This window comes from Anguilla anguilla, chromosome 1, assembly GCF_013347855.1.
Source record: "Anguilla anguilla isolate fAngAng1 chromosome 1, fAngAng1.pri, whole genome shotgun sequence".
Taxonomy (NCBI): domain Eukaryota; kingdom Metazoa; phylum Chordata; class Actinopteri; order Anguilliformes; family Anguillidae; genus Anguilla; species Anguilla anguilla.
Genome location: NC_049201.1, coordinates 58,022,137 through 58,042,800, shown reverse-complemented (window position 1 = coordinate 58,042,800; position 20,664 = coordinate 58,022,137). Strand labels below are relative to the sequence as shown.

Here is a 20,664-nt window from a genome sequence, read left to right as displayed (position 1 = left end):
AATGAGAAAAATTTTTGATGGACTAATAAAATCTGGAAAAAGTATACTGTAGCTGTCATTGTTGGGTCAAAGGACATTTCCTGATGTAAAGAAAATTAATGAACAATGTTCATGCTTAGGGTGAACTATCCCTTAAATTATTTGATACAGATCTTTTTAGGCTATGCCTGAATGTGATGGTATGCGTACACTGCCAGAATCTTCCCTAAGAAGTAAAGAAGTGAAAACACATAAAAGGTCTTTACTGTTTCTAGGAGGTGGGTATGTGTGAATATGTGTGCTTAGACAAAATTCAGGAAGCTCTGATGGAACAGGGACCAGTGAAATAGGTTTAGAACTACAATTGGTAAGCCATAATAGTCGTTTGCTTTGTTCTGAAGAACATAAATTATTACTTTCCGTCAATTCAAAAAATGATAAATAAAGTATGATGGATTTACTATCTAGGTAGAATGGGTTTCATATAAAAACATGGCCAAATCCAGTTCATGTATTCAGAGCAGACCTGTGTTGCACTGCTAGTGATCCTCTTATATGGGGAGGTGAAGCAGAAGTCCTGTTGGCATTGTTCCGATTTACTACTAAATGCTATGCTGCCATATTTAATGGCATATGTTGACACCTTCATGAAAGCAAATATTAAAGCATTATAAATTATTCTGTAACCGGAAAATTCACATAATCAGCAATTGATTGATATGTAGTATTCCCTTACTTTTTGAAAAATGTCATTGTTACAAGCAAAAGAGCAGATTTGTGTACCAAATACAACTGTTATGATGTTATCCATCCTCAACTGGCCTATCTCTTGGGACAGGCCAAAACAATCACACCAAGACGTTTTTTTGATACCGGTTGCAAGTTGCTAGTCATTGATAGGCTACTGTTGACAGATAGGATACATCCATGGAATCAGGTTGTTGAAATTGTCTCTGCCGTTAAATTGGGCTTTTAAATTGCACGGGTCGGGATGACAGATTGCTGCAGGCACCCTTGCCAGTGGCATTACAACGATCCAGTAGAAGAAATTTTGTCAAAATGAAAGGGGGAAAGGGGGAAGCATTATGGAGAACATAGTTTTAGCCTATCTCTGCAATATAAAACACAAAATTGGTCTTTTTAATAGTTAAAATGTTCTCATCGATGGTTAAAATGCCTATTGAGCGCATAGCAACAGACTTAAACCTTGAAACTCATCCTTTTGACCCAGACTTCAACTCTTCATAGTTTGCTTATATTTAGCTATTGATGCTCTATTTAGGGAGGAGTATGCCAGAACTATTGTGCACGAAATGTCCGCGTTACCTTCCCATAGGGGCAAGATCTTCATCTTTGTTATTTTTCTAAATATAACTGTGTATCAGTCCATACACGTACCTAAAATATGAGTTCATAGTTAGTTCATTTCTACCATGCTGTGTCTGTGGGGGGTCAGGGGATCACAAGTTGCTTACTAGCAAGCTTGAAAGCTATGTATGAATCAGGAAAATATCTAGGCCTAGTTATAATGAACTCTTTTAAGTGTGAATTGTTATTCACACCATGTACACTGTATGACCGAAAGTATCAGGACACCCCTTGGTCTGGGGGTGTTTTTCATGGTTTGGGCTAGGCCCCTGAGTTCCAGTGGAGGCATTCTAGATAATTCTGTGCTTCTTTGTTGCACTTTGTTGCAACAGTTTGGGGAAGGCCCTGACAATGCCCCTGAGCACTCAGCGAGGTCCATATAGAAATGGTTTCGTCAAGATTGTTGTGGAAGATCTTGACTGGCCTGAGTCTTGACCTTAACCCCATCCAGCACCTTTGGGACCAATTGGAAAGCCACGTTCGAGCCTAATAGCCCAATCAGTGCCGAACCTCATTAATGCTGAATGGAAGAAAATCCCGGCAACAATGCTCCAACATCTAGTATAAAGCCATCCCAGAAGAATGGAGGTTGTTATAACAGCAAAGAGTGTACCAGCTCCATATTAATGCCCATAATTTTGGATGAGATTATGTGGATGTGGATATCTGGTGTCCACATACTTTTGGCAAAGTAGTGTATTTTCATTACAATTTAGACATTCTTTGAGTGTTAAAAATACCTAACATTAATGATTAGGTACCAAAACAAGCAGGAAAATAGTAATCTGATCAGAACCAAGCAGGTTACCAATAAATGCTGATGTCCGAAAGTTAGCTAGCCTTTTGTTGCCTTTTGATATTTCACCAATACTTTACCTTATCAGTAAATCATTGGGCGTTTGGTGGCTGAGCTTAATTCAGCTCCAGTCCAGGTCATGACATTTTGCTGTTTGATGAGTCATTTTGAAGTGTTTTCATTCAGAGACCCAGACTGCCAAGATGCACAAAGATAATTGCCTTTTAACCTGATAAATTCTCTAAAAATATCCAGTACAGACATCAAGACGTGGTAAGTGAGGACATCTCCACTACGCTGCCAAAGCATCTTTGGAAGTCCAAAGACATCCATGGACATTTTGCCAGTGTATGGGCACATCACATTTTTCTTCAGTTTTTTCTTTTTTTTCTGTAACAATAATTTCATTGTGTAGGTCTCCAAGAGCTCCCTGCAACTTATCCAGTTCTATAGATAGCTCCAATATTGCAATATACAGTAGAGCTCTTTGGAAGAAACTACAGTGTTGCAGAAGCTTGTTTTTTATAGTTGCTAAATACGAGCATGCTGAAGGGGACATTGGTTTTGTGGTTTACAGTTTTGTGGTTGCTTGGTAGTATGCGAAGTGCTTTGTGACTGGTTTGTTGAGTGGGGCAGTTCTATGGTTGTTTTCCTGGTTCAAAGGATGCGGTTTTCTGGTTTTTCTGTGGTTTTGTATGCTTAATGGGGAAGGCTGAACTGCGTTTGTCTCTCAGGTGAATTGTCTCTCAGTGATAATGTAACATAATGGGAAAACCCCTGAACTCTGCTAAGGGATAAATCCTACCATCTGAATTAGCTGCTGCTTTTGGTCTGATTTTCAGAGTCATGTTTGGTAGACTGTGATCTGCCCTGTGCTGTTGGTGTACCAGGGATATGATTTGAGCAGCGTCCAGTGTCATAGGCTCCAGACTAATTGCGTTAGGTGATGAAGAATGCATGACATCATCAACGCATTGCCTGCTTTCTTGTTTGGCAATCAGACAAGGGCGTTGTGTCCCCTGATATGTGTGTGTGTCCAAAACTCAATATTTTCCATTTAAAAAATGAGCACAGAAAACAGACTGTGAGTCCACAGTTAACACGAGGGAAGACCTTTCTTGTGCATTATTGAGTTTTATGTTTATGCGATTGGATCCACATGGTGAAATACTTCAGAGACCAGTTTTAACATTAGGAATGAGATTCTGTTAAATAAATACCCTTGCACCATGTTCCTGTTATGTGATACTGGAGGGTGATCTTATTGAAAAGATTTTTATCACGTAATGCTCTAAACAGAATTCCCAGAACAAATCATAAATAACTTTTTCTAAACAGGAGTAATCTCATATAGAGTAACCACATGTAAGTTGCGTTATTTTTATTATTATTGTCTTCAGTAAAGTGCTGTAGATCGGAATTATTCGCTCAATTATGCCTTTCTACATTTCTACATACCAGATTGATGGTATGTAGAAATGTCTATCCAGGCAAACTAGATGCCATTTCTCTTCCTGTATGGTCTCAGGGGAGTTCAGTGATTGTTTATGATATCTGCAGATATGGCAAGCTTATTAGTGCCTTGAAGGATTGTGGTATGCGCTCTTGAAGGAAGACAAGGCCTCAGCAGGAAGGAAACATCTGAAGGATTTGAAAGCTGGGAGAAGTCTGACTTGTTTTTTTATGAAGTCCCATCTGTCCGCATGCATATGCTTCTTTAAAGGAATCGGATAATTCTTCAGGGACTGTCTAGAATTTCTTTCAGCTGTCTTTGCCTGAAACAGCTTAAATTTTAAATGTGAAATGCAGAGAACGCGAAACCTTAAACCTTGAACGTTTCACCTAAGTGGCCAAAATGAGGCGTTTGAATGAGAGCTAAAATTACACACAATTAAACATGGCCATGCTGTCGGAGGGCTGAAAAATGCATGGCATATGCTGCAGTTACTGGTGTGCAGTGTCTGTGACAGAAAATATCCACAGGGCTGATGTGCTGTCACGTACCGGAAGTTTTGGCAAAGGAAATTGTCTAAAACAGAAAAGTAAAAGTAGTTTTGTAAAGATCTGAAGGGTTTTGTTGTTCTGCGTTGAAGGTTTTATAGCCACCCCCCCACCCCCAAGAACTGTCTCAGGAGACAAAGCGGAGAGAAGACTATGTGAAAGCAGAAAGCCTCTCTCTCATTAAAGCGAAGAGATCTGACCATCAAAGAATGTACAGAAGGTGCTAAAAGATAGAAGCAGACCAGGCTGATGAAAGAACATGGGCTCCAATCACCATGGGCGGTAACTACACAAAATCTATCCCAGAAACCCAGCAGTGCCCTGGATTTGGAAGGCCTGCGCCAGTAATGCAACACGGATCATTACTATCAAAGAATGGAGGTGCAGCTGGAAAGTATGGTGTTTGCTGGGTTTTTTTGGTCTTGATTTTCACCTTAAAATCAGCAAACTAACTGAAACCCAATAAACCAAGTGGAATTTGATAATTGTATAATCAGCTGCTTTTAATTGACCAATGTAGGACTGAGTAACAACAGAAATCAGTGTGGTCCTGGTCACAGGCATTAGGAAGCATTTTTTCACACAGAGAGTAGTCACTGTGTGAAATAGCCTGCCAAGTCATGTAGTAGAGGCAGAAACTCTGGGGGTTTTCAAGACTAGGCTCGATACGGTGTTTTGATACGGTGTTAGATACTATCTCGTCTGTAGGTAATCGGAGCACTAGGTACACTTTAGTTAGGAAAATGGCGAGCATTGTTGGTGGCCTGTTCTCGTTGTTGTTATGTTATGGTATGGTCCTGGAGTCCCCTGAAGCAGAGTATTGGTAAAACCTGAGCATAAATTTTAAGAATTAACGAACCTCTTGCTCTTAGTTGAGTTGTATTTAGATATACAATAGTATGGGAAATATATTGCCACTGCGTTGCATGAGAAAACAAAGCTCTTTTGCATGGTGGTGGAAGGTTTTGCTTGATCATTTTTTAATTGATCTCTACATGAAAGGCATTACCCATGTACTTTGACAATGTTTTTGGGCAATCGAAAAAGGTCACACTATGATTTATTTTCATTTTGTAATACACACTTAATAAATGTCATTTCAAATGATTCTGAGACTTTTCTGAGGAAAGTGGAATCTGTATGATGCAGTGGTGCTCTGGTAATGGGGTAATGGAGGTAGTGCGACATTTCAGATTCAGGTTTTACATTTCGAAATGGTTTTTGTGCATCGTTTTAGGCCGGTGGACGAAAGAGCACAGACTGATGGATTGTTAGCACTTGGGCGTCTATGTGTAATAGCTTTTTCCTCTTACTTATTCAGATTACAGTAATGTAGGACTTTCTCTCTTTGTATACAGCATAAATTTCATCCATGCCTAATTACCACTTTTCCTGATCAGTTTTTTTTTTTTTGTTGTGGGAAGTATGTTCTCAATGTTTTCTATGCAAATTTCCCCCGAGCATGGCCTCACATCCAGACTAAAATGTACTGCTATGGTACATAGCAGTATATTTATTTACAAAGTAGCTACTGAGAAGGAGTGAATCAGGGAGTAGTGCGGAAACAGACTGCCACATATAGATGTCTGGTGTTTTAGCGTTCGTCATTTTAAAGTGGAATACGTGAGCACCTCATCTCGATGCATCTCTAATCTCTTCGATCTCTATTGAGTTGAACTTCTTTATCCATCCATTTGAAGTCAGTTCAAGCTAAGAGATTTCCATTACACACTCAATTCCCTTTCAAGTTAAACGCATGCACAATTGCATCAATCACATTCTAATTTAAATCCACTTTATTGACGAGACCCACATGCAGTATTGTATTCTCTGTACCGATGTAAATAATTAAAGCAACAGTCTTCTAATTGTACTGTTCAAATAAGAAATGAAAAAAAGTTAATAATTAATAAAACTTGTTAAAAGATAAGTATTTTATAGAGCACTCTCTAGTCTGTATTCCGTCCACATCTGCTCCAGAGCACATCACCAGACAAGTATTTGTGAATGTTCATAATGGCCTGTGACAACATGTGCAGTCCGTTTGCTCTACAAGTATGTAAAAGTCAACATAGAGCAAAGTGAAACATCTGTGACAGTTGGGCTTTGGATATGCGGATACTACTTGGACATTGTAATGATTTATCACTGCCCTTTGTGCAAAGCTAAAGCTTTACAGGATCCTAGATATTCCAGCCAGTGCCCTTCCCAGTTTCTGTGCTTTGGCAATGGGACTCCTACATGCCGAGTGTTTCCCAAACGCTGCTGTAATTCCCTTAAGATGAAATCCCCGAGACCAAATTCTCTGGCAGGATGGAAGCCGTTCATCACTTTGAGTAACACTAGTCCTGGGCCAGACACTGAAACAAAGCCTTCCTTTTTCTCCTGTCTGTGCCACGGAACTACATCGCAGGATCTGGTGTCACAGAGAGGTGGCTGCAGCAGCCCTACCCGTAAACAGAAACCCTGGCCCCATTAGGATGGCTGTCTGGCCTTGCCCTCACACCCAGGCAGAGCTTGTGCTTCTCATTCCAGGCTGGCGTTCAGGCATCACGGCTTTCCTGCTATGCGGTTTTTATCTTCTGCTTCGTCTCACAGACCTGTTGTGTTCTTTATTGCAGCCCACAAGCCCCAAGTTCGGGAAGGCAGATTCCTATGAGAAGCTGGAAAAGCTGGGAGAGGGCTCGTATGCTACCGTTTACAAAGGGAAGAGCAAGTGAGTTTATACCCGGACATTTGCCGTATGGCATTGCATCAAAAAACATTATATTAATGTTTATTAATATAACTGTTATGATTTTTTATGAATACAGTTAGTTTCAATCTCTCACAGGTTATACACACACTTAGTGATTCCTTTTAGAACTGTATTTTTTAACTTTTCCTCTCGGTTGGGAAGGCCTGGCCTGTCCTAAACTACCATGCGTGTCAGCTGAACACGTAGTGATAGCCTCGGCACCTTCCACCTGCAGCTGTGCAGCCATTTTGCCAGGGAGAACTCGTTCTAGTGCTTCTGGCACCGGCACCTGAACAGCCTGAGCTGAGTTGCTAATGTGAACTGAGGTGGGGAGTTCCCTGCTGATCGAGAGCCTTCCTCCCTGGGTGATGCGGCGGACAGTTCTGCTTGTCTCATTGGATGCCCAGCCACAGTCAGCACTGACACAGTTAGGATTATGGACCATGGGACACATTGCCACAACAAGGACTAGTACTTTATCCCTGTAACTATCCCAAAAGTTTTTTTAATGAGATTGTTTCTAATGCAAAACTTTGTCAACCCCTCAACTGAGCAGTGTGTGGGAGTGCATTTTTAATTATATCAAATGGAGTGATTCAATTGGAAAGCAGAAATGAAAATAGGAAAGTGGTCCCACACAATGCATTTGAATACACTTTACTACATTTGCAATAACAGTCTATTGCATAATGTACGACGGGCTCTATCATGCAGTGCACAACAGACCGCAAATTCGATAAAATCTTTCATTTTCTGAATGCCTTTGTTTTATTTTTTCCCCAAGTTCCGTAGTCAGGCATTTGATGTGATGGAATTGCTTTACTCTATTTGTGTGTGCTTGCAAGCTGGAAAATGGAAAAATGTACAGAAGTGAAATTAAAATTATTGATCACATTTTTCACTGTAATGATGTTATGATATAAACAGTTTTTAACTGTGTAAACTCTTTGGTGACAGTGCATTTTTTGGTTAAGGCTAATTTACTTTTTATATATTTTTCTGCATCATCACTTCAGTGATCTTGAATAGCACCTCATTGTATTGAAAAAGTCCAAACTTGCCTCCCTGATTATGTGTTTTTGCTTGTGTAACGTAGGGTCAATGGCAAGCTGGTTGCGCTGAAAGTGATCCGCCTGCAGGAAGAAGAAGGCACTCCGTTCACAGCCATCAGGGAAGGTGGGTTTCAGCCTGGGAACGGGATCCGGCTACATCTGTGTCCTGTTGTGTTTTGCTGACTGTTGCATTACGCCTGTATGAACACACTAAATTAGCCATTTCCTCCAGAGAGAGAAGCTGTGAAAGCACACCAGTATCATAAAAGTACCGTCACGCTGCTGTAATCAGTTATATATTGTATATTTGCAATTGTATTTTTTCTGGGTTAAAAATCACATTTACTGTGAAAACACATTTATATAAAAATATAATAAGCCTTTTTTCTGGTAAAAAACATTCTACAGCAATTTGAAATAATTTCTGAAAAAATTAGCAAGCTATCAGAGTAGCTTGGTAGGATGTGCTGTACAGTGAATGGCACATGCATGTGTGTGTGGGAGTAGTAGTGAAAACCTGCTGTAGTCTGGCTGAAGTGCAGAACTCTACAGGCTCAATGAGGCTACGTAACTGGGAGAGTGAAATTTGTATTGGGGCAAGAGATAGTATTTCCTCTATGCTGGTGAATGGTGCTGTAAAGTAGATTAATAAAGTCTGGGCAAAGATAAAACTCTTACTCAAGTTTACTCAACTCAACTAGGAATACCTTGTATGGATTATCATTGTATTTTTTGTCTGAAAAACTGGGAGGAGGAATCGGACTCATGTTCTAGATGTAAAGGACATTTATCCTGCCAATCATTTCAACAATACCAGAAGATTGACTTGTGCCATAACAGAAACCCATCTTTACTGAAATAAAGATCATGATCTGGTGTTGCCGTATGGCATTGCTCCATTACATTACATTGCTTACATTGCATTACGCTGTTATCCACAGCAACATACAGCAGTGGAGCTACGAGCTACAAGCTACGAGCAGAAGCTCCATGCAGAGCAGTGGAAGGAGGGGTTTTGGGCGTGAGCTGATTTCGGGTTTGCTCAGTCACCGCAGCACATGAAGCCAGTTTAAAGTGGCATGTTTGCGGTTTGCCTCAGAAAGGCTCTCAAAATGAGCATGGGAACACTTTTCTCTTCGTGTTTTGATGAGAAAAAGTTTTTTTTTTTTTTTTTTAGAATCTACCAGATCATGCTCTGTACAGACAGCTCTGCCATGCTCACCTGCCAGAGAGATGAGAAAGTAGCTGCTCCAGTGTGAAATGTGGGGAAGCAGGCAACTCTTGACAGTGTAGCAAAGGACACATGAGGGGGGAGACCCTGTAGCCCAGAGAGCCTGGCTGTCTTCTATCCCCCCGCCTTGTGACGACTGAACTGCCTGCAAAGAATAACTTAACTTTGCCTGTCACTGTGCTTTACTGTCTCCTGAGCACACCTTGTAATAAATAAAGTCGTTATTTTTAAAGGCTGTAAATTCTGTGGTCTCAGCAGGAATCAAATCCACAACATTAGTAAACAAAGCGCAGCTCCAGACAAGGTACAGACCCAGGCTTCTGACTGGAGTTGTATGAAGAAAATGTTAATTATGATTTCTCAATTAGTGGGTGGCTCTCCTGTGTTCGTTCACTCCTGCATTCATTCTTTTACAGTCAATTTCTTCTCCTTCTGTTAGTTTCTTTAAAATTGTGTGTTACATTCGGACATTTTTATGGTATTTACAAATGCAGTGGATTTTAGCTGTTTGAGTACTATTCAAACAAGGCAGTAATGAATAGGCCTAATTATTTTTATTTCATGGTTAAAAAAAAGTCAAAATGGTTCATTTTACTAGCAGAAGATAGAAAAGCTATAATTCTGAATTCACTAAGGATAAATATTCATATTGTTGCTAAATGCAACAAAATGCTAAGCATTCCTGTCAGTTGAAATATCTAACTATTTCAATGTACTGTTTTATGAATGAAAATCACTGGTATATGAAAATGGCTTCTTGAGTCCTTATGCATTTCTTGCTTTTTAGTTTCTTGGTTGTGGTGTGCCCTTGGAATGAGCTTGGATTTACTTAATTAATCACATTCACCACAGTTAGAAAATCCCATTTGTCAATCACTGTGCACGCACTTGATATTCTATGCAAGCTTTTGTTTTAAATTAAACCATGTGTAGGTTTGTTTAGCTGCAATGACATGGGATTTCTGTGGGCTGTTTATTCTAAAGTGATTATGCAGTTGTAATTGGGAAAGATTTGCACTGCCTCTGATCTAAATCTTTAAGCATGTGGAACCCTATTTGTAAGCATTCCTCTTCACGGTGATTTTAAACATCTTAAATGGAGTTCAGACACTCGGCTGTGTTTAGAAAAAACTTGTAACCAGTTGCAATTTTCACATACAGCTTGTTAGCAAAGATAATAAACAGGAGCCTTGTCTTATGAATGTTGAAAATGATTATATCAAGGTGCTTGTAAATCCAGGAAGAGCTCTTACTCTTACTGGGAAGCAAAGGCCATGCTGGTCAAGGGTACTTACTTCAGGATTTCCTGTGACACATTCCGGTTGCCCCGATCCTGACCATTCTAGTGCCTGCTGCATTCTAGGGCAAAAACGAATGCCATAGCATCACCTTTGCATGCAGGCTTTCAGTCAGCAGGGAATTCCCCCTGCCACACTTCAGCTGGTCTTGTTCACATGGGGCCTGCACAACTTGTGCGGTGGCTAGATGCCACCGGCTGAATTCCAGTTAGAAGAGAGGGCTTGCTGCATGTGTGCCACTCTAAGCAGAGGGAGGCTTCTATGGCAATGGAATGGATTTGAAATTACTATTAACCAGCCCAAATCCCAGGAGAAAAGGCAAACAGAATTAAAACGTGTTTTTAAAAATGTCCTTTTGCCATCATTAATTTTCTTACTTTGTATCTTGTCCTTGATTCTGAGTGACAGCTAGTATTTTATCCTGAAGTGATAAAAACAGGAGCCAAAATGGCATGAACTTGTTTTAATTACCTTGTTGCGGGGATGAAGCTGAATCTCCCTAGCATGCCTTCATTAATCCACCTAACTTAATTACAATGGCGAAAATGGGGAGTATGAAGATGATCTTTGCTGACCCTCAGATCATATGGAGCTTAAAAGCTGTATTTGCTATGTTGTGCCTTAATTAGTTTTATGTTATACCTTCAGATGTTGGTAACCTCAAGAAAGTGTAATATCTCTTTCAGAGAGGTGTGTGTGTGTGCATGTGCGTGTGTGTGCATGTGTTTGTGTGTGTGTGTAGAACACAGACACAAATATAAGTCACACACATGAACCTCTGAAAAGAGATAGACGAGATGTATTTTTTCATGCGAGTAGGTTTCCTGGGACAGTAGCAGTTTCCTCTTATCAGCCAAGTGCAAGTTCACACACACATTCAAATATTTCTGTGTGTGTGTGTGTGTGTGTCTGTGTGTGTGCATGTGCGTGTGTCCGTGTATATGAGTGTATGTGCTTGGTAGGCAAAAGGGAACATTTTACTATCTTAGTAGATCTTTGGGGTGTTATACTTTTAATACCATGTACAGTTCTTAAAGGCCTGGCATGTTTGTAAAATGTGGACTGTTGATGTAACTGTTAATGCACAGGCCATGGAATGAGTGAAAGCAGATGTCAAAATGGAGAATGAAATTACAATCACAGCTTGCTTGTGTGGAAGATGTCCTGCACTGTTCCAATTATCTGCCTTTACCCACGCAGTAGAATAACATGGCACCATCAGATTTGAAACACTGACTATGTGTCTCCACATGCCTTTTAACTGTGTACTCACCATTTTGGACAGCTGTAACCAGTTGGTTTTTTTTCTTGTGTTTTCATCCCCACAGCATCGCTTTTGAAAGGACTGAAGCACGCAAACATTGTGCTGCTTCACGACATCATTCACACCAAGGAAACCCTAACACTGGTCTTCGAGTATGTGGTAAGAGCCAGAGGACTGACAACATGCTATTCATAATAGCATGAACACTGACCACATTTTTAATACTTTTCATCATTTTAACAAAATGATATTTTTGTATACAATAGATTCTTCATTGCAAAGCTATAAACTGTTTTATATCCCAGCTGGTTTGCGCCCAGTGTATATTTCTATGAGAAAGTATCTTTATGCGATTAAGATCAGGAGAACGTCTGATTGGATTGCCATTCTTAAGCATAAAGCATTCCTGTTTGGGCCAATGACACTTTTGGAATTCATTTTTGCTTTCATTAGATTAGATTAGATTAGATTCAACTTTATTGTCATTGCACAGAGTACACGTACTGAGACAACGAAATGCAGTTAGCATCTAACCAGAAGTGCAAAAGAAGCAGTAAAGTGAAGTAAGGTGTATGTACATAAGTAAATAAATATGAATACAATATTGATAAATGTGAATACAATACAATGTGATATAAACAGTATAGACAGTTATAAACAATGTAGACAGTGGATCGGTATAAATATGATAAATATATTATTAGCAAGGTGCGGCAGTGCAAGGTTCAGTCATTGGAGTAAATTGAGTGGGGGGGGGCTGGGGGGGGTCCAGGTGGCGGTATCCGGGGTGGGGGGGGGGATGCTGTCACCGTGGTGCAGAGTTCAGCAAGGTGACAGCTGAGGGGAAAAGGCTGTTCCTGAACCTGCTGGTCCTAGAACGGAGGCTCCTGTAGCGTCTCCCAGAGGGAAGGAGGGCAAACAGTCTGTGGCTGGGGTGAGAGGTGTCCCTGGCGATGCTGTGTGCCTTCCGCAGACACCGCTTGTGCTGGACAGTCTGAATTGCTGGGAGTGCAGTGCTGGTGATGCGTTGGGCGGTTTTCACCACCCTCTGAAGTGCTTTCCGGTCCGAGGCAGAACAGCTGCCATACCAAACTGTGATGCAGTTGGTGAGGATGCTTTCAATGGTGCAGCGGTAGAAGTTCACCAGAATCTGAGGAGACAGATGGGCTTTCCTCAGTCTCCTCAGGAAGAAGAGTCGCTGGTGAGCCTTCTTGACCAGGATCGAAGTGTTGAGGGCCCAGGAGAGGTCCTCGGAGATGTGGACGCCCAGGAACTTGAAGCTGGTGACACGCTCAACCTCCGTCCCGTCGATGCAGATAGGGGTGTGCGTGCCTCCTTTGGTCTTTCTGAAGTCCACAATGAGCTCCTTGGTCTTCTTGGTGTTGAGGGCCAGGTTGTTGTCGGCGCACCACGCCGCCAGGTGCTGGACCTCCTCCCTGTAGGCTGTCTCATCGTTGTTATTTATGAGACCAACCACCGTTGTGTCGTCTGCAAACTTGATAATGGTATTGGAGCCATGTACAGGAGTGCAGTCATGGGTGAAGAGGGAGTATAGGAGAGGACTCAGCACACAGCCTTGTGGGACGCCGGTGCTCAGGATGAGGGTTGAGGAGGTGAGGTTGTCTAACCTAACATACTGGGGTCTGTTGGTTAGGAAGTCTAATATCCAGTTGCAGAGGGAGGGGTTGATACCAAGGTCACCACGTTTGGTGATCAGTTTGGAGGGGATGATGGTGTTGAATGCTGAACTAAAGTCAATGAACAGCCTTCTTACATAGGTGTTGTTGTTGTCCAAGTGGGAGAGGGCGGAGTGTAACGCTGTGGAGATGGCGTCCTCCGTACTCCTATTTTGACGGTAGGCAAATTGGAAGGGGTCCAGTGTGGGTGGTAGGCAGGATTTGAGATGAGCCAGGACCAGCCTCTCGAAGCACTTCATGATGGTGGAGGTGAGTGCAACAGGGCGGAAGTCATTTAGGCTCGCTGCAGAGGAGTTTTTCGGCACCGGCACGATGGAGGTGGATTTGAAGCACGTGGGGACAGCTGCTTGGGCCAGTGACAGGTTGAAGATGTCAGTCAGTCATACTAACATTGCCAGAAACTTAAAATGTTAATATAATTATATAAGAATATTTCTTATTCTTTTGATATAAGGATATAATTATTGTCAGTGATAAGTGCAAATTGAACTAAGAACCTTTACAGTCAAGTACAGTCAAGTAGAATGTAAGGATCATACTTAATTTGGGAGAATATTTTTTCACTTAAATAAAATGAACAGCTTTTAGGAGTTACAATATTGCTCATAATGTTGCTGTACCTCAGAGCCAGACTATATTGTGGTTGAATTGAATTGACCCCTTGTATTTTTACTTCATCAGAATCCAGCAGAGGGAAGTTCCATGTTTGCTTTAAAGTTTGTCGCCTTGTTTCAGTCATTGTGCCCAAATTTAGGTTTTCTAATGCTTGTAAACTACTAACGTTTTCGCGAAAGGTTTGGGCTTCTTCCATACCTTGGGCCAAAAATGACATTTTGTTCTTTTTGAAGCTGTACAGTAACAATTGATGGTTGGCTTGTCTGTTTGGTATATTTCCCTGCCAAGCATTGCTTTTATTTGAGCTTTTCTAGGTCCTGAAACCATGCTCTTGAATACAGTTTCACTTTATTGCAAACCAGAGGATATTAATAGAAGCGCATGTCCTTTTCTGTTCCTCATAACTTTGGTTTTCCTTCTCTGTTTACAGTGATTTATACAACTACTGTGTGAAGCTGTAGTACAGCACATAGGCGTCAAGTTTTTCATTTGATTTTGCCCAGCAAGGGATTTAAGAATAAAAATTTCCCTGTATCCAGGTATAGTTCTGTGTGGCTGCTCAATAAAATTTATTTTTTCATTCTTGAGACTTACGTTTTTCACAAAGTATAAGTCTGCGAGTTAACGGCAAAACTGGTTTGTGTTAACTGATTTCTAAAGGAAAAGTCTTATGAATCTGTCCTTGGTGTTTGTCTGCATTAAGTGCAAATCTAATGTGTGTTCTGACATGTATAATCTTGGGTTAATATTTCATTTCAAGTTTTCACTGTCAACTTTAATGTAGTCAATGAATCCCTCTAGTGGTGAAACTGTTAGTGGGACTCAAGCAGGCATGCCATAGAAGATCCCATGATTACTAAATATTAAATTTTTTTTGACAATGAATTATAGTTAGAGGGGTCAAAGGCTTTGATGATTTAAGATTTTTGTCCAATGAGCACTGTGAAGCCGAATAATGTGCAGTGTTTTCAGCTGCTACTTCTTTTTATTCAGTTCTTTTAAAAAATATATATTTCTAATGGGCCAGACATTTTCTTCGTACTATATGATGTATAAAGCAATAAGATAAATGAGCTTGATGCCTTCTTAAATATGCATAAGCTATTAACTATTCTCTCACAAGTGGAAGGTGTGCTGACACTGCAGATGTAGGCCTGGACATGGTCACCATGCTAATGTCTCTGAATTATGTTTTTGATGAGATAAACAATAAAGTCTGTAATATTTCGTTGTGCGTGATTAAAGGGCCAAGAGTATGTCTGTTATCGGTCACATTTGTCCCCCATGCGGCCAGTTCCATAGCCTTGATGTAAACGATAGGTTGTGGAGAAGCCGAGGGTAAACGTACAGAAATACGTCCTGATGTCCTTGGTTGGGATTTAAATACATACTGTATTATATTCATCCTGAAGCTTTCCCCAGTTGTGTGTTGCCCATGATTCTGTTAGCAAAATGAAACTGATGTAAAAATGTGTATGTTTAGATGTTCCAGGGGTTTATAAGATATACATAAGGGGTATCTTCTTGGTCTCTCCTATTTGGTGCATGAAACTAGACAAATTATTTACCGTTCTCTATATGGGACAAAATCCATTTGGTTTTATGAATTAAAAAATTTAGTAGTCTGTCAATCAGCCAACAAATTCCTGGGAGTATTATCATTTCTGTTGCTGTGGCAAGCAAATAATTAATGTTAAAACTGAACTATAGCCATCAGCTAAATAATGACATATAGTATCACTATGAAAGTAGACTCGCAGTGGCATGTTACTGTGTGATGCACAATAGGACTTACAGCACACTTACACGCACATACATGAGAATTTGAAACAAAAGTATAACAGGCCGCATCTCTACTTTCACTGTTCACACATAGGTATTCACAATCTACCACACTAAGCATCTGCTTGTCAGGGACCCAACTTGCTCAATCAGTGTTCTGTTTCCAAATTCATCTCAGTGTGTATAATTCCAGACCTTTCTCCTCACCCACCTTGTCTCTGCCTAAGGTAATCAATTCCTTTCCACGGCTGGTCGTTAATAATGACTGACGGGTAGAGGGAGAGAGCGAGCGAGAGCGCAGGTTTTTTACAGCTCTGATTAAGACGGACAGACTGTTCGAAGCATGTGTGAACAGAGTGAATTATTCATGATGGAAACACATTTATTGGGACAGGAGGAAACAGTGGGAGCTTGCAAATACCAGTGCCCTCTATAAAGCCCAAGTGTGGCAAGGATAGGAAGAGAGCAGATCAGGGTAATTCTTTTCCGTCCGAATGCTGTTTACATGTTGTACGCTGTGCCTTGACAAGACAGCTCTTCCTCAAGGCACTAGATTTGAGGGCTTTGTGGAAATCCTGCCTGCAGAAAATCGTAAAGTTCAATGGATGAAGACTGAAATGAAATCCTTTAAAATAGCACGCAAACATTAAAACATCTGCGAAATACGGTCAATGCATTTCTGTGTGCAAAGATATCCACGTGTTGATTTGTGTATATGCAAATCTGCTTAACAATGTATAGGGAGAGTGGGTTCTTGATGTGGACTTTTTTACTCTCGATGTAGATTTGGCCAGTTTTTGCATGTTCGGTCATGAGATCCAAGTTGTTCATTTTTTCACTACTTAACTTCCATTCAGAGTTTGTGTAAATATGAATGACTGGCTGCTGAATTCTGAATGCTGTACTGTTTCCTGATGGTTGACCTGTCTCTCCCTCTTCTCCAGCACACTGACCTGTGCCAGTATATGGACAAGCATCCTGGAGGTCTCTATCCAGACAATGTGAAGGTGAGCTGGATGAGCATGCAAACATGTCACCCTGAGCGGTTACCTGTACTTAGTCAACAGGTACCAGTCCAGCCAGAGGAGTACTGTAAGGTGAAACCACTCTGTCTGACCTGCTTTCCCTCTCTGAGGAATCTTATTGCATCTCCTTTTCCTGTAGGTAAGTCACTAAAATGTACAGTGTACTGATAAATCTTGTGAAATCTGAGGTATGAGGAAATTCCCAAATGTATAGGTGCACTGGTGTATGATCGATTGATTGAATGACATTTTCTTTAAGTGTCATGCACAACCCGTGAGAACCTACAAGACACTAAGTGAAATGTTCAATGTGTACATTACATGTTAGGTATACAGTATATCATAAACTGAATGGCATTGATATATATATATATATATATATATATATATATATGCCGACCTTGCCTGTTTGATTAAAGTGTGCCTTGCATTAGCTCAGTAAGATCTGTCATCCTCTCTCACCCTCTCTCTCAAATGATTTTCAATTATTTGTTTCTTTTTCTTAAATGCCATGAAAACTGCATGAGATATGTGTGCAGTATTGAGGACAAACGTATGGAAAACAAAGAATTACATTTTAATGCATAAAGAACAACAAAAAACAACAAATACTGTGACATAAATTATTTTTGTTTGGTTAAGATTTAAAATATATCTATATTCTGTTTTTTATTTGGTTAAGATTTTAAATATTTATATATTGTGAAAGCAATAGGGTGTGAAACCCATACTGGTCATTCGGAGACAATGTTTTAAATAGTGAATATTTAAAATTTATATTTTAAACAATCATGTGCAGTTGTTTAATGGGCTGCCAATGACAACTGGACTTCAATTGAATATCCTAGCTGAGCGGATGTGCTGTGTCGGCCTTCTGAAGCTTGTGTTCAGAAGTGTCATACTTAACATCAAAAGGAAATGTTATCATATTCCTGTTTATTAAAAAGAAAGGTCATCGCAAAATGCATCCAGCGTATCTTTGCTCATGTTTTCACTTTGGCCATAGAACAGGTTTCCACTGGCTGATCAGATGATGTGATCCACATAGTTTAGTTGTGGGCATCCAGTGATGTGTTATTGGTGTTATTTCTGCCTGTACTGGCAGTGATGCTGTGCTCTTTTGCAGAGTGTTCACACTGGAGCAGGGACATTGGTTCAAAGTGTTCCAACACTTTTCGTGGACTTGTTTTTCTGTGTTTGCGTACGTGTGTGTGCGTGTGACATTATGCACAGATTTTGTGTTCCGAATTAGAGAGAGAGAGAGGATCTGTTGGAAGGAATGAGGCCAAGAGGCAGGGGGCAGATTGTAGGGTACGTCTGTTATGTAATGTATTTTACCTTTTGTCATCAAGGATTTGCATAAGTAATGCATTTATCCTGCCGACATCCTCATTGAAATTCAGATGAATAATTTAGGATTTAGGAGGAGAACACATTGCACAGGAGATGTCGGAGAAATTGTGTTTTTTTTTCCAAAGATTGTCAATGCACATTCTTAATGTATTTTTGTGAATGTATTTATGCTGTGTTAATGAGGGGAACTTGTGCCTTCTATTTTGCCTGTGCCTGCCAGGTTTTGGTTAGCTAATTTGTAAATGTTATACTTGTCCTCTGTAAAGTATACATTTTCATGCCTGGTGGTTAATGGGCACTTTATGCTTATTTTCATTCCTAATTGAGATGTAATGTAAAACATCATGAAATTATATATTTTTTTTATGATACTCCCTTTTTCTTCAAAATGAATTGCTGGAATCTCCGCTGTTGATTTGGTAGAGTTCAGGCAAGCACGTGATAGAGTTCATGTTTGGTAGAGTTCAGACAAGCAGTTCTTATCAAAATGCAGCTTGCTAGTTGCACTCGAACAGAAATAAGTCAGAGACTTGCAAGTGCGCTGTCAACCAGCAGGGGTCGATAGGGAGTGATGAAATGTGGACTGCTGACTGAACCCTCCTGAGCACTGCTGCCAATTGCTCATCGACCTGAAGGGCCACCGGACACAGGTGGCAATAGCAAAGCAGGATTTGATCCTGGACCTTCGGTCCATCCATGCCCTAGAACAAGAACAAGGAGCCTTAACCTGACAAGCCCAAAATTATAAGATTTAAAAGATATAAATGTCTTTCACTATGTGTAAACATACATTAAACCATGTATAAAAACTATAGAAATGGTGAACATGATATGTGTAAAAATATGAATGCTGTGTGTATAGCATTGATTTTAAACCATTGAGCTCTGTATGTGGCTGCATGTGACAGCCATCACATTTGAACAGAAGGAGAACAGATTATTGCAGGAATAGTTCAGGAGCCCAGCCACATTTGGGAGAAGGAAGCTGAATGTCAGACAGTCAAATTGTGTAGAGGAGCCTCATTATTTAATAGCTGAAACCCAAATAAGCCCAATTCCTGAAATTCTGGCCGAGATCAAACTTTGTGGCCAAGTTCTTGCCATGGCCTTGAAAACTATTAAATCTTTGGATTGAGCAATCACAAAACTGTCAGTTAAAGTGGAATTATGCATTTAGAGTAGGTCTAGCTGAATCCTTCATTCTTAATATATCAATATGTATATAATGTCAGTTAATATTTTCTGGTGAGCGAGATGGCGGCTCCAATTTGCTGGTGTTATCCATGCAAAGTTATTAAACCTCAATTTCATATATTTAATCACTTCTGTCATAGTTTTAATCAGGAGCAAAGAGAAGCCTCCATTTTCTGCTAAAATTTCCTCATTACCTCGCCAAGTTGCTGATTTTACCACCAGAGCTGAGAGGAGCTTGGGCGGTGAAATCCATATCTACTAATCATTAAAATACAACCTATTAGGCCCTCTGCTATTGGCTGGATGAAATTTATTCATTTAGAGCCAAGCGCTGAGCCATTTAACTACTAATGTAATTATTGGTCAGGCCACCACAGTAGGTAATCAAACACTCCCAGCCACTCACAGGAGCTGCATCAAATTGGCCTCCCACACTCCCACGGGCTCAAACTGTAAATTATGATGCTCTGTTGGAAATGGATGGTTCTGCTAGAAATACTGGATAAGTCACTATTTCATTACATTCTAGACTTCAGAGGATTCTTGACAAACAGCATGGAATAATTTTCATTCCATTACCGAGCCGCATATTACATTCTGTGCCTAGCAGGCTCCTTTGTCCAGGCTGACTTCCCTGCTTATATTTTATGTGTCATGCAGGTATACAGTGGTATATTTACTGAAGGAATTCAAGGTATGTGCATCACTCAGGAGAACCAGCAGAAGTCCCCTATCTAGGATTCAAACCTGCAGCCTCTAGTTTATCCGCTGGTCTCCCCCTGTTCAGACACCATCCTACCACAATCTCACCTAGGGTGGCAGAAAGGCTGGAGCCGTGCCTGGTAACGGTTCAAAAGCTTTTATCTTATCAAGGAGAGTTGTCATTGTGCGGGCTACCCTCCGGTGGAGAAAATGCTCTGCGATGCTTTTAAACGGGCATGCTGCTGTAAAATGGGCTTTAGGCACGAAAAAACCCCAAAAAATAAATAGATAGAGTACTCAAGTATACACACGGACAAATCGGCTTGCAATCATCTCGAGAAAATTGTAAAATGTCCCACCTCTAGTTAAAATGTTTTTTCCGGGACTCCCTTTGATTGATTTGGCACTGCAGCTCAGGCTGGGGAAAGTGGGCAGACCGGAGGCTCGACTTGCGCTCCGGTTGATTCAGGGATCGATCCGGCGCTGACACAAAGCCAAAAGTGACACAGATAATTATACAAACAAAATGTCATCCGAGCTCTGAACGAATTGTTCTAAAACAAAAGAGCT

The 20,664-nt window shown here is 40.5% G+C and overlaps 1 protein-coding gene across 3 annotated transcripts in view; it reads left to right on the top strand.

Moving 5' to 3' along the window:
- cdk14 (cyclin-dependent kinase 14) overlaps nucleotides 1–20,664 on the top strand; it is a 143,270-nt gene that overhangs the window by 39,048 nt on the left and 83,558 nt on the right. For all 3 annotated transcript variants that reach the window (XM_035432088.1, XM_035432107.1, XM_035432097.1), the window contains 4 exons: nucleotides 6,766–6,860; nucleotides 7,978–8,057; nucleotides 11,791–11,885; nucleotides 16,765–16,827. In XM_035432088.1, the coding sequence (XP_035287979.1) occupies nucleotides 6,766–6,860; nucleotides 7,978–8,057; nucleotides 11,791–11,885; nucleotides 16,765–16,827 (333 nt within the window). The remainder of the gene's footprint in view (nucleotides 1–6,765; nucleotides 6,861–7,977; nucleotides 8,058–11,790; nucleotides 11,886–16,764; nucleotides 16,828–20,664) is intronic.